This window comes from Chroicocephalus ridibundus, chromosome 1 (genome assembly GCF_963924245.1).
Source record: "Chroicocephalus ridibundus chromosome 1, bChrRid1.1, whole genome shotgun sequence".
NCBI lineage: Eukaryota > Metazoa > Chordata > Aves > Charadriiformes > Laridae > Chroicocephalus > Chroicocephalus ridibundus.
The window spans coordinates 7,806,462-7,823,696 of NC_086284.1; the positions used below are offsets into that span (position 1 = coordinate 7,806,462).

Below are 17,235 nucleotides of genomic sequence, written 5' to 3' on the forward strand. Positions count from 1 at the left end.
GCTGTATCCAGAGGAGAAAGCTCACGCCATTGAACCGCGCTAAGACTTTTCTCAATCAGAAACCTTGAAGGCCTTTTAAGTGAGAAGTACCACCACTGTCCAGCCAGGTCACTTGAAATCATGATTCCCCAGGACACTTTGAATCAAGTATTAGGAAAAGTAGGCTGCTAAAGAGCCACTGGCACCAAAATACCCAGCACTTCCAACCTCTTCCCACTCCAGCAGAAGACCAATGCTCAAGAAGCTTTGGCTACACAGCTTCAAAAACTGTTTCCTTCTCAGATAAGCTGGACCACAGTTCTATCAGCTTCAGAGCAGAGACTGGCACAGATCTTCCGTACCAGACCCAAAGCACTGAGTGTTTATGGGAAGGAACACAATTAAAATGCGCCAGTACGAAAGTGCCTTCACCATCAGACTTCTCAGTTGTAGAGATGCAACACAGAGCACTTCACATCCTTTTCAGATCAAGCTACTAGTTGGTGGCAGAGGCCACAAACTGACCTTAGGGTGACTACTAGGCTACCAGCAACAGCTAAGTAGTCCGCCAACAATCAGCATGATCAGAAAAGTTTTAAACAGAAAAATAAGATCCCCACCTGGTGAGCAACGCTGAAATCAAATGAAAAGGCAGAAAAAAAAAAAAGGATTACAAGCGTGCACTTTGCTTTGTTAGAGATGAGATTAAGACATGAATATGAATCACAAATCACAAGTGAATTCAGATTTGATTACTACACGGGTTTTAGTTTCTACTTGAGAGAAAAAGCTATACTTGTAAAACAAACTTGATGACAAAAATACAGACTGCCAAGGGAAAAAAGCATATCCTCGTTCAAGCTTTACACAATACGAAGATAATTAGTTTACTGGAAAAGGAAAACATATTGGCAGTTTAACTTTACAAAATGTATTTTCAAAATGCCTATCGGAATAGCTCAACAGGAAAATAATCAAAAGCAGAAGCACTGCCATCTTTCTATTAAGAAGTGTAACTGCTGTGACCTTGCTCTTGGAGAACATACAATAGCTTCAATATGTACAGACTGAATACACAGGGAAAGAAAGCAAAGACCCAGATTATGAAAGCCAGGCAGTTCTTGATAAAACAAGAGGGTATCATTCTACTAGTTCAGCAAATAACATTTTCAAACACCTCAAAAACAGCCAGCAAACCATGGAACAAGTGACGCTGATGGTGTTTTGTAGATCGGGCAATTCCGTGACATATTTCAGCTTGAATTCAAGGCTTGCTACATACACGGCGTGATGGATATCACAAGGCAAGGACTATCTGTAAGGACAGAGCAGACAATCTCGCTATCAGAGCTTTAAATCTCTCTGCCACTGAAGGATTGTTTTTAACTAGAGGACACTTTCTACAGGTCAAGTCCCCGCTTATTGAAAAATGAAGTAATGTTTTGAAAAATAATCTCATCAGGAGTATAGTGTTCCAATGGGAGTAAATTCAGACTAGTGTGTCTTCGCAGGAACATTTGTCAGCTGTGGATGTCTGGGGTCAGTGGTCTCATCTACTGCAGTAAACAAAATCTGCTTTCTCAGACCGGCCAGGAGCCTGTTCCTGAGTTCCCAGAAATAGCATTAACAGTATCTAAATTTATTAAGGAACACCTGATCTAATTCTTAATCTCCACACAATAATATTTGCTGACCCAACAAAGGCAAAAAGCATTATTTTGGTGATCAAGAATAAAATAAGGCAGGATTCTAGCTAAATATCCTCAAGAATGTGGAACGTAAAAATACAGTTCAAGATAAGTTCATGGCAAAAAGCATTCTTTGAGCAATATAGTTGAACACTTAACACACACTCAATCTACCACAGAGAATCAACTTTGCTTTGACAGCTATTAGATTTCTCAACAAACCATCTCCCTCCATCTGATTTAAGTTTGCCAAGATTTCTTCCCAAAGCTGCCATTTCATTATCTCAGCCAAAGTACCAAATATGATTAAAGACTTCTCAATTAAGCTGGAGGATGGTAATGTCAGTGAAAAGTTATTTTTCACTTGCTTGTGTTACGGTTTTTCAGACTGCTTTGTTGCAAGCAGCTTATCTGTTACCAGGCTCAACGCAATAACCACCTTCCGCTGTAGTAAAATTAAGAGTAGAAACTCTGATTTTCCCCCTTCTTCGACACAGGAGCACGGCCACAGTAGTGAGGAACACTTTTAGACGACGTTTATTCAACAAGTGGTTTGCAAATGCTCCAAAATCACCTATGTGCCTGTTCAGCAACACTTAATCTCCACTTATTTACAAATACAGCTTGTCACACTTAAAAGAACTGAAATACAACGCATTGAGAAAGGTATTTTGGAAGCAGTCTTGTAGCAGAACTGGGTTTTGACATAAACTTTGCTTTACAGACCCAAGAAGTGAGACTTTTCACATCAGAACTTTCACTGTCAGTAACTCAGATTGCATGACTTAACACTGTGTGAACCACATACAATATAATGGAAGTTTTCTTTATCGGTGCAAATAAGTATGTCTAAAACACAACACGAGCATATCGAATGAACTGCTTGATTAAAAGTGCAGATTAAAGTGTGATTAAAAGTACACAGAATCACAGAATGGTTAGAGTTGGAAGGGACTTTAAAGATCATCTAAGTTCCAACCCCCCTGATCTGGCCCCACTACTCTTAACTTTTCAACTTCTCTAAAATTTGGCTCCCAAAACTAATTAAAAGCATCCCAAACTGGGATAAAGCAGCCTGTTGGGTTTGGATTCAAGACCTGAGCAAGCCACGCAGAGACGACCGCATTCCCCACACACAGTGCTGCAGCCCTTTGGCCCAGCACTTGCATGTCGGCTTGAGCCGTACAGAAGCTGAATTAGGATAAACTCACTCAAGGCTTTACAGCCTTAAAGAGTCCAGAACTATTCTGAAGATCCAACAAGGGCACCTGTGTTTCATGCTTGATGCACTCTTCTGTTGCTACAAGACTGCCTCATCCCAATGAAAGATGACACGGTTTTTATTATTCATATCTTTGTACCTCCCACACAGGCTACGGCAATGAAAAAAAACTGGCCTTTAAGATTTTGGCACCCAGAGAATCACAGCAGCAATTCAAGTGCTGCAGTGCCTCTGCCATCTAAAAGGCTGGACATACTCAGACCTTGGTTCCAGATCAAGCCTGATGCCAGGAGATCTTCACAACCCTAGCTCAGAACAGCTAATTCTAGAACACCTACCTAAATTAAACATCAAGACAAGAAAAGATTAGAATCATGGAATAGAATCATAGCATTGTTATGGTTGGAAGAGACCTTTAAGATCATCAGTTCCAACCATCAACCTAACACTGACAAAAACCATCACTAAACCATATCTCTAAGCACCACGTCTACCTGTCTTTTAAATACCTCCAGGGATTGTGCCTCAACCACTTCCCTGGGCAGCCTGTTCCAATGCTTAATTACCCTTTCAGTGAAGAAATTTTTCCTAATATCCATCCTAAACCTCCCCTGGCACAACGTCAGGGCATTTCCTCTTGTCCCATCGCCTGTTCCTTGGGAGAAGAGACTGACCCCCCTGGCTACCCACTCCTTTCAGGGGGTTGCAGAGAGCGAGAAGGTCTCCCCTCAGCCTCCTTTCCTCCAGGCTGAACACCTCCAGCTCTCTCAGCTGCCCCTCACAAGACTTGTGCAATAATTACAATCTTCTGGCACGTCCGAAGTTTGCAATAATGACAAAGTTGAGCTACAGAAAAAGACAATTCTGAAGTACAACTCCACATCACAGAAATAGTTTCTAGAAAATTACTTCAGGATCAGACCTATCACTTTTCGCTGCAAACACAGCTACATTTTGATCATGTTTTCCATGAGAACACAGTAGGGCAACTGCCAGACATTTCCCAATGACAACAGAAGGTGTTCAGGCAGGACAAAAAGCATAATTTACAAAAACAAGCAGAATAGAAGTCATTCCAACTAGGCCAGTCAGGGAATTAACCATAAAACTCCCTACCATTGCTACTTAACACTATTCCCATTCTTATGCTACAGAGTGATTTCTTCAAAAATGAAAAATGCACAGATTTGTTGCAAAACTAACAAGTACTGTTGCTCAATACTGTTACTTTATACAGAAATTCAAGGAGCTAAAGCTATTGGTCCAGAAAAAAACCAAAAAATTAATTGTTCTCCATGATTAGTTCTTCTGGAGCTTGATTTCAGTCACAAGACAGAGCTCTGGCAACGAAAGTGCTAAAGTTCAATTCTTCAAGTGTCCCCGATATCTAAACTGCAGGTAAATGGGTCCTGAGGTACATAAAAAAAATTTAAAAAATCATTAAAGACACAACTGCAAAGAGGTCAGATGCCTTTGAAGGCAGAAGTCTAAGCCTGCATCACAGCTGCTTGTGTATCCTTCGGCCTGTTGGTGTCTGTATTTGTCAAGCCAAGTTGAATAAAAGACTTTAAATCTTTCTATAAACTATAAAATGCCAAGGAAACCTTTACAGTTCTTCACTGTTATCTCAGGTCAGCTAATGCCAAATATTCCTGCAAAAAAAATATACCAGATTAGATCAGGCTTCTTCCATGACTGTCTAGGGCCTGTTTGGTTGGCTTTTTTTATTTTTTTATTTTTAAACTTTATATGTATTTTTGACCTTTATAACATTAGGTAGCAACAAGTTCAATATTTAAACATATAAACCAAGAAAAAAATAGCACCCCTTTGACAGCAGCCAACTCTGAAATGCCTGTACATCCTCCAGTAGCTATGCTAGAAAACTAGTGTTCTTTTTCGTCTTTTAAATACAAAACCTTTTTAAATCCTGCATTCTACACCTTCATTTTTTGCCCTTAACCTGCAATACGACTTTGAGGTGATTACTTTCTTACTACTGTTAGTTTTCTAACCCTCCCTAAACACATTTTGGTGGTAAGGTGTAGCATGAGCCAGAACAGACTGCATATAGTACTTCGATTTCTCTTTACTATTACTACAGAGAAACAACGTTAGCAAAATTATTTCTTGAAACCATCCTCCTTTCCAAGTTACCTAGCAGGGAAGTAAGAGTTTCGGGATTTTTTTTTTTTAAAAGATGCAGTATTAATGAGAATGCAAAAATACAACAGAAGTGATTGCTCTGCGTGTGCATTTCATTTGTCCAGACACACGCAAGGTACCAGAAAGGCGACTGAACTCCAAAACCCGTTATTTTTCTTAAGGGAGTATATGCATTTCCAAGCTGTCTAACATGATTTGATGAAATGAGTGTTCTATTCTTAAATATTCAACTGGCAGGTTGTAGAAGTGTCATGTGGAGTTTCAGTTATAAAATATAGCAACTGAGCACAGCTTTGAGTCAACAGAGATGCCAAGCCTCCCAAACAGATGGCATAAGTGGGCTTTACTGTACTCACTTTAAAACCAACAAGGAGAGTGATATTGGTTCAGAAGATTCAATAAGCTTCCAGACAGCAAAACGCGAGATATTTAGCTTGTATCGGCACTCAAAGAAGAGAACTGAAGGGAAGACTATCTAAAAAAATATGACAACAGCAACACCAATAAAGGCAAATTCACAAAGTATGTCTCACTCCAGACATAACACGCCTTATTTTGCTCTAAACTGCAAGCCATTCTTACTTTAAAAGTCTGGGAGCAGACCAATAAAAGCATTAAATGCAGGGCTTGACAGACAGGATCCGAACGTATCACAAATAGTTTAATCTCAGCATTCTTACTACACTTATGAGGACGCAATGAAGTGCTAGGTTTCAGCTCCACAAGGCCAGTGCCAAGGAATTTAGGTGGTTTATTCAGCAAGCGTGTGTGTTTGTCACAGGAGAGAGGAACAGGCTGCTGTCCCAAGCAGCTGAAATTTGGGAGTTACATATCCATCATTTGCTTTGAAATCGTTCAGACTCCAGAAATTTTAAGGAATGGTACTCTCTCTTCCTACAAATTCGATGCACCCTGGAGATGTTGAAACGGAGCACTAAAGAAGTGCCTTAATGAGATATTTAGTGAAAGTTATGTTCTTGCCTTACCTTGGTGGTTCAGAAAGTCATAAAAAGTAGACTTATGAGAGAAAACTTACAGCCTTTTAGTAGGACCAAAATGATGTTGTGGAATACGGCAAGAGAACAGTCACTGAATAGGTCATAAACACGAACATCTCTACAATTACAAAGCTGACTATATGTTGTATGCCACTGGCAGGTATTTTATACCTCATTCTACCTTCAGTAACGTGGCCAGACTAAGTTCTTGCCACAACCTCTTACTTCTTTTGTACGCTCCCAAGTTCCAACATAACAGGAACTGCAGCAGACAAAATGGAATACTTCTACAAGAGCCTTGAGATATAAGTGACCTGGATTAGCCAAGTAAAGAAATTCGTAGCAGATAAAGCATTTCCCAAGCACAACTTACACTCTGAAAGCTCTCAAAACATTTAACCAGCTTATAATAAGGGCTTTAAAAAGCTGGTAAAGAAACTTGAAAGTGAAGTAACACATTTATACAGTATAACATTAAAAACAAACACATGAAAATGCTCTCGAGTGAAAACATAAGCTATTCCCCCAATGTACGATTTTTAGAAGCTCTTAATATGGATCTCAGGACAACTCTGCAGTCCAAAAAACGTACAAAGCCAAGTAAAACGTTTAACCTAGTCAATAATCACGATGCTATGTGTTACAGTAAAGACTGTGCATTGGGAAAAACCTCACTAAAATTATTCAACAGTTTATGTTGGAGATTGAAAAGCTGCTAAAGGAGAGGTGATTGAAATAAAGAAATTTAATAATGCATGTTAATTGCTATGTTCAATCCAGTTAGGAGCAGGTGAGAAACATGAGCTATTAGTTTAGAAAGAAAACTGCAAGTTAAGACATTCGAGGTTTTCTATAGCAACCGAAGTCCTTCGAGAGTTGGTAGGATTGACTCTCCAATAGCTGGGAAGAGAAGACCTCAGGCAGGAGCTAATCCTGAAAAAATCTTGCAGAACACAGGTAAATGGGCCAGCAGGGATTTATATACTTAGCTAAGCTTTCTCCTTTTCAGAAATCTGTTGTGAAATAAAGTATTAAGTCATGAGGGTTTGGAAGGCAAGAGCCTGAAGGACTAAACCTTCCAATCTGTCTCAGACAACAGGAAATTGGTTTAATCTTTATACACCCACACACAGGCAGCTCTACTCCTCAGAAATTTGTTTTCCAGATACAAGTGTTCTCGTTTGCTAGCCTTCTGAAAGCGATGTACGGGAAGAAGGATGATCATATGCTTAGAGAAGTAAACTGAAACAAAACAGGTTAATGTTTCTCTTAAGTTACCCAGGAAGTGTTTGGACAAGTTATTAAAGTGGTATCAAAATTAATTTGCAAGACATAATTATAGAATCATATTTCATTGTGTCAAAACAGGAAGACCTCAGTGAATTTAACTCTTAAGGCAAATTACCTCTGCTGTCCTGCAAAGGTCATTGAGCCTCAAAGAAATCAGACACTTCCGAGCATCCCAATCCTGTCAGATATGCACAATAAGACCCTTCCGTCTTGATTTGGACTATTAGGAGTGTTAAGAGTGTTAAAATATTATAGCATTTTGATTGCATACTTTGCATCTACAACTCCCTGAAAGGAGGGTGTAGAGAGGTGGGGGTCAGTCTCATTTCCCAAGGAACAGGCCACAGGACAAGAGGGAACAGCCTCCAGTTGTGCCAGGGGAGGTTTAGACTGGATATTAGGAGAATTTTTTACACCAAAAGGGTTGTCAAGCATTGGAAGAGGCTGCCCAGGGCAGTGGTGGAGTCACCATCCCGGGAGGTATTTAAAAGCCGGGCAGACATGGTGCTGAGGGACATGGGGTAGTGGCGGTTTTGTCAGTGTTGGGTTGATGGTTGGACTCAATGATCTGAAAGGTCCCTTCCAACCTAGACGATTCTATACTTGCAAAAACAAGATGGTTTCGTTTGGTTTTTTTTTCCACAAATCCATTTCCCCTCAGCCATTTCCTTTGCTCCTTTTTCAAACCGTGCCTATGGAAAACACAAAGTCACCAGTGCTGCAAGCCTGACTCTGCAGCCTTCCATACCCGCATGGGATCAGAGCGCAGCAGCTGGCCTCCCGCAGCTGGTCAGCGTCGCATTCCTCTGAGTTCTTGGGGTTTGCAGACCACAAAGTGGAGCTTAACCAATAATTGCCGCTATTTTCATACTGGAGCACACAGGTGGAAGGACAGGGGGATAACAGGCCAAGCGCCAAAACGCCGGAGAAGGCATTCAGAGAGTGAATTTAAGGACAGCAAGATAGTTTCCTAGTAGCACAACAACACAAGGGTAGCTACATGTTGAAAGACAACGATTACAGAACAAATTAAGAGCTCTTCATTGGATATTAAGTTGATTTATAGTAGATAACAGTTTACAATGCTCTTTTTCAATTGATTAAAACCCTCTGCATTAAAGAAAGTTCAGATACTAGATCTACTCAATCAGATGAGATCCCAGGAAGAAATTTTTCACTATGAGGGTGGTGAGCCCCTGGCCCAGGTTGCCCAGAGAAGCTGTGGCTGCCCCATCCCTGGAGGGGTTCAAGGCCAGGTTGGACGGGGCTTGGAGCAACCTGGTCTGGTGGAAGGTGTCCCTGCCCAGGGCAGGGGGTTGGAACTGGATGATCTTTAAGGTCCCTTCCAACCCAAACCATTCTGTGATTCTATCACAGAATTCCAACATGAGAAACTCAAACAACTGTCCCATGGTTCCTGAAAGCAGGAACAAATAACTTCAAACTCTGTGCCCCTTCAGACTACCCAACACTGTTCGAGGGTGGTTTTTTGTTGTTGATTTGCTGTTTTGAAGAAAATACATAGGCATATTTCCAACATACTTACTCTCGCTCTTTCTCCGTCAGTTTGTCATTGATATTATCTTTGATTGTAGACCGGGAGCCCTTGTGAATGATAGGATACCTGAGTGGCACTTGTAAGAAGTAGGATATCATCGAAACCAAGTGAGCGGTGTAGCCCAGGGCAACAGCGATGCTTCCATCATCTTTTGCTGTCAATAAAAAAAAATAAATCCATCATTTAATGAATTAGATCTCACTGCAGGCTCAGAAGTCCATCCTCATTGCTTAGACAATGATACAATTAATGAAGCTATCAGAAGTTGTAACTTAAGAATAGGTGCGAGTCAAATAAATTTCATTTTTACAATAGTTTGCAGTTCACTGTATTTTCCTCTTTCATTAAAGGGCAATGTAAAATGGGTGACGGCTTGTTCCCCCTTCCAATTTTACACTTTCAAAGCTACAAGTTACTATTCTCAACATTTGGCTGGATGGGGGAGGGTAAAAAAGAGATGGGAAAAGCAAAACAAAATTCCCAAGACAAAATTTAAGTCTTAAACTTTCTGTATTTCTCTAGATGTAGCTGACATGTATGAGCGGGGTCAGGGAAAAGCTGCATTCCTCCATAACCTTATTCATTAGTGAGATCAGTTGGAGAGACACCGACCCCAGGGTATGAACTCTGTTCTCTGCCAATAACCGGAAGAACTTAGATTAACCCATTGTTTTAAAGTATCACTTTCAATTTCACATTTAAGGTTTCAATCTAAAGCTTCACCTGCCAGGAATACACACAAGTCCAGCAATTCAAATTACATCCTTTAGCCATGTAAGGGCTTTTCCTTTCCGTTTTCTTTTTTTTTTTTTCCTTTTTGTAAATGAACACACCAATACAAACAACATGACAGAGTCACCTCTTCTGAGGCACAAGGGAGTCCCAGGAAATCAAATAGAGGACCTTCTACGAAAGCTGATAATGATGTTCAGCGACAGCTATGAAATCATACTCAGCTCTATTAGAACACAACACGATGTATGGATTTAAAAGTTACAGCCCTTTCAAAAAGGATTTTGTAAGAAGTCTTCAATATTTGCAGCAAAACTAGCTTTTTAGGGAATAATATATATTTTTAAATATTGTTATTTACTAAGAGTCTGAAACAAGATACACAGACAGCTGGTTTTCAAATTTAGCTGAATATTTCACAAAGTTGAATGCTTAGCACTTCTTCCTCATAATACAATATTTCTAGATTCCTTGATAAAAAATTAGTAATTCTTTTGTAAGGAATTAATACCTGTAAACTGAAAGTGGGCCAAAAAGATGCAAATATTCACTGATTTCTCAAGAATTACTAGACTGAGTTCATTACCTCATTTAGTGCAGTCAGGAAAACAAAGCAATAGATTGACTTCTGTCACATTGACATATTCATTTGTTTTAAAGATTGTCCCTCCATTATTCTAGCATCCAATATACATGTTGTTAGCACAAGTTAATTCCTACGGGATAGTTTTACAGAGTTAGACAATTGATTGAGGTTTCTGCCCAAGAAACTGCATGCCTTGCAGAGTGAGCAAGCAACTCACAAGGATTTTAATGAAGTTCCAATTAATGTCAAACATTTGTAGATGAAAGCATGCAGTTACCTGTACAACAGTGTCAGACAGGCATATTATATATTTGCTTCTGCAATAGGTTGACTGTAGACAGTTAAAGTAGAAGCTGACTTGTAAGATACTCCATATTGTCAGGCAGCTTTAAAGTCTTACTTAAACAAGATATTTATTTGGCAAGTTCACCGGCAACTACAGCAAACTGAAAGGGGATTTGTGCATATTGCCCCATCAAGATTTATGGACTGAAAATAGCCACAATGGAATTTCAGACACAAATATTTTCCAGAATCACTAAGTTTGGAAGGCACCTCTGGAAATTGCGTAGTCCAAGCCCCCTGCTCAGAGCAGGGTCAGCTACAGCAGGTTGCCCAGGACTGTGTCCGGTTGGGTTTTGAGCATCCCCAAGGATGCAGAATCCACAGCCTCCCTGGGTAACCTCTGCCAGAGCTTCAGTACTGAGTCACAGAACACAGAGGTACTTTTCTAAAAGTCAACAGTAACTTCCTTTGTACTAACTAGGAAATAGAAATAAATAATGATTGTGTAAGTTTTCTTGTAGTCTAGACCTTTCCACTCAGAAATTTGGATCCTAAGCTATTGCTATCATTTTACTTAATTTTAGGACGTTTAGAAACAGTGTCAACTGTAACAACTAAATTAAGAGTATCCAGCTACCTTGAAAGTCTTCAGAATTAGGAAGCTTGACTCCACAAACAAAGTAATCCTTTTGATCATTCTGTAAGTTTAAAAATCAACAATGGAAAGTGAGAATGGAACAATAACATCCAGAACACAGAAACCTGCACAAAATCCAGTGACAACAATGCATTTTTGTAAAGAAAAAGCTAAATATTTAATGAAACCCAGACTGACTTTGACATAGTGTTTTAATCCACATCTCAATTCAGAAATAAATGCAACCTTTTTAAAGTAGGAATAACTTCATCTTAATCAATTCATTATATAAAAGGTTTTGGAGCTCAATATTTTGACATCTGTTTATGTGCATTCCATTAAAGTTCAGCTAGCCTACTGTCAGGGTTACTTTATATAATTGTAAACAAAATGGAAGGTATCCATTAAGTTACAGCTACAGCCATTCTACTTTTATAGCGGAGACTATTTACTGCTGGCATACGTTCTCTCCCCAGAAGGTTTCCAATCTAAGGACCAAAACCAAGAAAAAGCTGGAAAAAACAACATGAGCAAAGAGCAAGTTTCATCACGAATAAAACACGAGATTTACTCGCAGTGTAATAAATAGGAAGTTCATTTCACATCAAGCAGAGTTTTAGAATGTTAAAAACGTACCAGATCAATAGGGTAGATATAGGATAGCTCCGATAGCAACTGCTTGCATCGAATAGTCTGCTGGGCGTTTGTCTTCAAAAACAGTTCTCTTTGGGGAAAGAGATCCCAAAACCATTAGTTTCTTCCAAAGCTTTAAGTAAAGGTAGCAAGCCATTGTATTCCTTCTACATCTTCCCAAGTATCACCTCCCCTCCCTCAAAAAGCTAGGTAATTCCACAAGAAGACAAGCTAACTTTTTGTTTTCAGTTATACCTCGTATTATAGGCATATTTTGACAATGACAATTAAGTATTACAAAGCTGTGTTTCACCAAAACAGAATTAAAAGCCCTATCACTCTCTACACCTGCCACCAAGTATCTATTTTCTTATCTTCTAGACTTGCCACTCTTAATTTTCACTTTAGATATCTACAAATTGGAGCAAAGATGTCATAAAAGAAGTTTTGGGGTGACATTAGGAAGGATTTGGTGCCAGGAGTCCCACTTCAAACAGCCTACTCTCAAGCCTGTTATTTCCTTTCCAGATGCAGAAAAAGCATAGGTCTTTTTACCTCTTAGCAGTGCATTCCTTTCTTAATTCATGCAGGGATTCGTTATGCTCTTGAAGTTTCTGGTATTCAGTCTCAAACGCATTTTCTAAACAACGTGAGGAATCAGGAAAAAAATTAGTATCAATTTTCTTAGTTATCTGAACTTTTAAAAGTAGATACTGACACTAATGTTGCCAATAATCCTCCATTTACTCTTAGATGCCCATTTTCCACATTATACTGCCAAACTGGGGAATGACAGCATAGGAGGAACACAAGTCTTCATGCACCAGATACACTATACACTATTCATCAGCCAAATACAACCAATAAAACCTCCTTCTCCTTTAATAGCTGTTCCCCTCATGTCCACAGTGGTGGAATAAATCAGTTAAGGCATCTTAATACTTGCAAAACCAGAATTCAGTAAGTGGCAAAAAAATATTTTCATTTTCACTAGTGATTAACCACTAAATCATTTAGCAGTGATTATTTTAGACTCAACTAGGTATTAAAGAAAAAAATAAAGAAAAATGAAAAGTCCTGCAACAATCAAATATCCCTGTAGCTTGGTTGCTGTTGAGCTCCAAAGAGACAGTGATACAGCATTTCACTATAGGACACTTCGCCACTAAAACAAAATACCAAGACGACCGAGAATTTCACCTTTCACGTATGTAATAAGCTATTAAGAGGGATTTTTGTCTTCTAACGCTTAAAATTAGATCCTAATCACAGGTATAATAACATCCCTCCTGACATTATGACATGCCTGCATCAAACCACTGTTTACTGCATTACAGTGCAGCTCTTCTGATTTTCTCATAAAATGTTAATTAAGCACAGATTTAAGATTACTTTAGAGAGGTGTCATAGTAGAGAAGTTACTTAGAGACAGGATACCAGAAACTGCTGTCCAGAATGCAGCGTAACAGATGGTGAAGGGATTATATCTGCCCGCACGCTTCAGATAAAGAAAAGCACAAACATTAGAGCCAGACCGAAAACAAAACATCACCTTCATTTTGGTCCCCATGATAACAGCTAAGGCTACTACTCTTCTGATCAGCAGATTATGAATATCTGCAATAGAAGCAGTAACGATTCTACGCGTACCTCTGTCATGCAAAGTATTTTTCTCCTTATGCAACAAGGCTACTTCTTGACCGAGGGCCTTCTTCTGCCTCTCCAGTTCATTACGTAGCACCAGGATCTTCAACTGTAAACATTCACTCTCCTTTTTCTAGTGGAAGGAAAACAGATTTAAAAAAAAAAATAGTAAGTTTTTCTGCACGCAAACAGTTCCACAAAAAGGATGATGGAAAGGAAGGGAAAAACAGGGCAAGATTAGTGCCTGCCAAACTAAAGGCTGAGCTCTTAGATTACCACAGGCAATAGATTACCAAAGACCCTAATCATTTTGCTGCTTTGGAGGAGGAGAAGCTCAGCTGTGTCCCACAGCGCTTGTTCCTCCTGTGGGATGCATCTCCTCTGTTCAGTGATGCAGCCTGGCCCAGGGCAGAAATTCAGAGAGGAAGGAGAGGTGGGAGGAAGCTTCCGCAGGACAAGTACACAGAGACTAACTGAGCAGCACGACAAGCATTCGGTGCCTGGCAAAGGCTTCAGCAACAAGAGGGAAGATGAGCAATGAGAAGTCTGTAGAAAAGTCTGGAGAAAAGAAGGCTCCAAGGAGACCTTATAGTGGCCTACCAGTATCTTAAGGGGGCCTACAAGAAAGCTGGTGAGGGACTTTTTAGGATGTCGGGGAATGGTAGGACTAGAGGGAATGGATTAAAACTAGAGACGGGATGATTCAGACTGGACGTTAAAAAGAATTTCTTCACCATGAGGTGGTGAGACACTGGAACAGGTTGCCCAGAGAGGTGGTGGAAGCCCCATGCCTGGAAGTTTTTAAGGCCAGGCTGGATGGGGCTCTGAGCAACCTGATCTAGTGGGAGGTGTCCCTGTCCATGGCAGGGGGGTTGGAACTGCATGATCTTTAAGCTCCCTTCCAACCCTAACAATTCTATGATTCTAAGTCTCTACTGAATTGAACCTGGAAAAAGGTTGGAAAGGTCTGAGCTGCACTATTAGATCCCATTCCCAGCTTTAGGGTGATGAGGAAAAAAAAGGATAGAAAACACATAGCAGGAAGCAGATTACATCATTATGCACAATTATATCTGAAGGATCCCTTCTTTAAAAGTTTTAGGATTTGTCCTTTACCACCTCTAAATCTATTCCTGTGTTTAAAAAGAATCTGTTTTTTTGACGCACTGTCTCCACCAAGAAATTGTGCTGCCATGTGTGTAGTGAAGCAGAATTTTCTATTATAAATAATGGGTTTTGGTGGTGGTGGTTTGGGGTTTTTTGTCATTTTGGGTTTTTTTGGTGGTTTTTTTTTTTTGTTTTGGGGTGGGTTTTTTTGGGGTTTTTTTGTTTGTTTTTTTTTTTTTTTTAAATGAATATCTGCCATGTTTAATAGATACTTGTTGAGAATAACTGGAGACAGATTCAAAATGGAAAAGAGAAGTTACATCCCTTCAGTCCAACTACATCCCTGACAAGAGTTCAAAACCTGAAGGGGCAGTCAGAGGTACTCATGAGCGACTCTTGTCTAAGTTCTACGAGACACCACCACTTTGTGTACCTCGGCCAGCTTTCGCTTTTTCAAGCGGTTAATGGAGATAATGTTACTTCAACACCAGCTGCCTGAAAAAAAGCTCTTGTTGAACTCTTCCCTCCACTTCATATTCGCTTCATTTACGCATGTATGCTCAGCCTTCTGGTTCAAGACTCCAGCAGGAAACATGACTCAATATTAAGGAATGAAACCATAGTTCACACATTTATAAAGTGGAATGGAAGGCCAAGAACAGTTTCTGCTATTAAAAGAAAAATAAGTAATCATTTCCTTATACCACAGACAATGGTCGCTAAGAAGTTGCATCACGTGTACGATCATTGCCTTTTTGGTGTTCTTCATGGAGTTTTGCTCACACATAAAGGAAAAAACTTTTGCATAGAGGGACAAGGATATCCATAACTGGAAAAAAACCTTCTAACAGCCAAGATACCAGCAGAAGTCAAAGCAGCTCTGGGTTGGAGTCACTCGTAGGAGATGTTATATCGCCATTTGTTATGGTTTTAGAAAAACCATAACAATTTATTGTCGTTCAGACAATTATTCTATCACCCGATGACCCCTCCCCACCCAGAAAGGGGAACCGGGGAAAACAAGGAATCACGAGGCGTTGAAATATAAATAGTTTTAATAGGATAAGACTAAATAACTAACAATAATGACAAAGAACCAGTATTGATCCTGATACTAATATAAGATATACAAGAATTATCGTCAGCCAGCTATATCAGCAGGAAGCTGTGCACTCCCAGCAGGGACAGCCAGTGTGGGACACTGCGAGCGTTGTGGCTTCAGGAGGAAGGGAACGGCTCAGGGGTCCAGCACCAGGGCAAGGAGTTCTCTGGACCACAGCCATCAAGGGAGAGTCGAACTACACAGCAAACTTCCTAATTTGTATTGAATGTGACCTTCATGGTATGAAATAATCTTGTTGGCCAGTCTGGGTCAAAAGCCCAGGCCTTGCTGCGCCTCACCCCTGCACCTGGCAAGGCTCAAAAATGTTAAGACCTTGAATCCCACGTAGCCTAGCTGACTATAAAGTAAATATTTTCCCAAATTCAGACACTAGAGTCTTCTAATACAGTTTTCCCCAGAAGAGAAGAGAAATCAATCCTGTGTCGCTCAACCCAGGACACCCTGTAAGGGAGCTGACTACTTTGCTCCTTTGTCTGTAATTAGGGTGGGTAAAGAAACTCCCATATTTCCATTTTTCAAACCCTTAAACAGTTTGGCACTTCTGGAAATTAGCTGAGTACTCCCAACGCAGGAATCTACCTTAAAGGAATAAAGTAACACCACAAGTTTGTCCTTTCCTATAGCAGGCAGGTGCCATTACCAATGTACCGAAGTCACCACAGGCCACTCTTGTTCCGTCAATTCACTGCTTTGAACTGAGCTCAGCCTTTCTGGCCAGAAAGTAGAAATTAGCACTGATCCCCTTTCCAAAAAAGTGTAAGAGGACAGGCAAAACAAACTGTCAAAAGCTATTGAAAGGTCTAATACAATTCCTGCTTAAAACGGATGCGTCATTTGAGTGACAGCTTTCGCACTAATTCTGTTCACCCAAAGGGAGCAGGGAGCAAGAAGATACAGCCAGTAGGTTCACCCCACTAAATCCACCTCAGGTTCCTGTCAAGATTTATCTAAATCATTAAAAGTTTGGTTTTCCTGATAAACCTCTTTCATGCACTGTGCAATGTTTATGCTTTTATAGTGTAAAAGCAATTATACAACATAAAGGCTAAAAAAGGGTAAGAAATCAATCCCAGTAAGACACACAAATTTAAAATCCATTACGCTTCTGAGATGAGCTCCCATTTGAAATAACAGGTTTAAATAAAGATTTCAAGTTCGAGTGTTAAAAAAAACAAGCTTATGGTCAAGACATCAGCCAGATGCTTCAGCAAACCTGTAGAATATGGTTTTAAATAATCCAACTTACCAGTTCGTTGCTTGTAGATGTACATCTCAGCTTTTCTTCAATCTCCCTTCCTATCTTCTGAACAGTTACCTGAGTCTGTTTAATTGCACACTGGGCTCTGTGAAGCCTGTAAGGAGAAGAGAAGTTACAGCTGTACTAAGGGTTCCCCACACGTGTCCTAACGATGAATGCAGCAACCATCTCAAAACCAGCAGAGATAATATGGAATCAGATTTTCAGTTTCTGTTGTGAAATGAAACGTTAGGAGAGGAATCATAACTTGCACAGGTTATAAATGAGCACCCAAAGCAAACCAGCAAGTCTCTAAATTCAATCAAGTACCAACTGTCCTCTTAATTTGT

The 17,235-nt window shown here is 39.9% G+C and overlaps 1 protein-coding gene across 2 annotated transcripts in view; it reads right to left on the minus strand.

Annotated features, from left to right (window-relative positions):
- Positions 1-17,235, minus strand: part of UVRAG (UV radiation resistance associated) — a 111,037-nt gene that overhangs the window by 47,669 nt on the left and 46,133 nt on the right. For both annotated transcript variants that reach the window (XM_063327196.1, XM_063327187.1), the window contains 6 exons: positions 16,895-17,000; positions 13,425-13,551; positions 12,330-12,414; positions 11,778-11,865; positions 11,142-11,202; positions 8,890-9,055 (listed from right to left, as the gene is read on the minus strand). In XM_063327196.1, the coding sequence (XP_063183266.1) occupies positions 8,890-9,055; positions 11,142-11,202; positions 11,778-11,865; positions 12,330-12,414; positions 13,425-13,551; positions 16,895-17,000 (633 nt within the window). The remainder of the gene's footprint in view (positions 1-8,889; positions 9,056-11,141; positions 11,203-11,777; positions 11,866-12,329; positions 12,415-13,424; positions 13,552-16,894; positions 17,001-17,235) is intronic.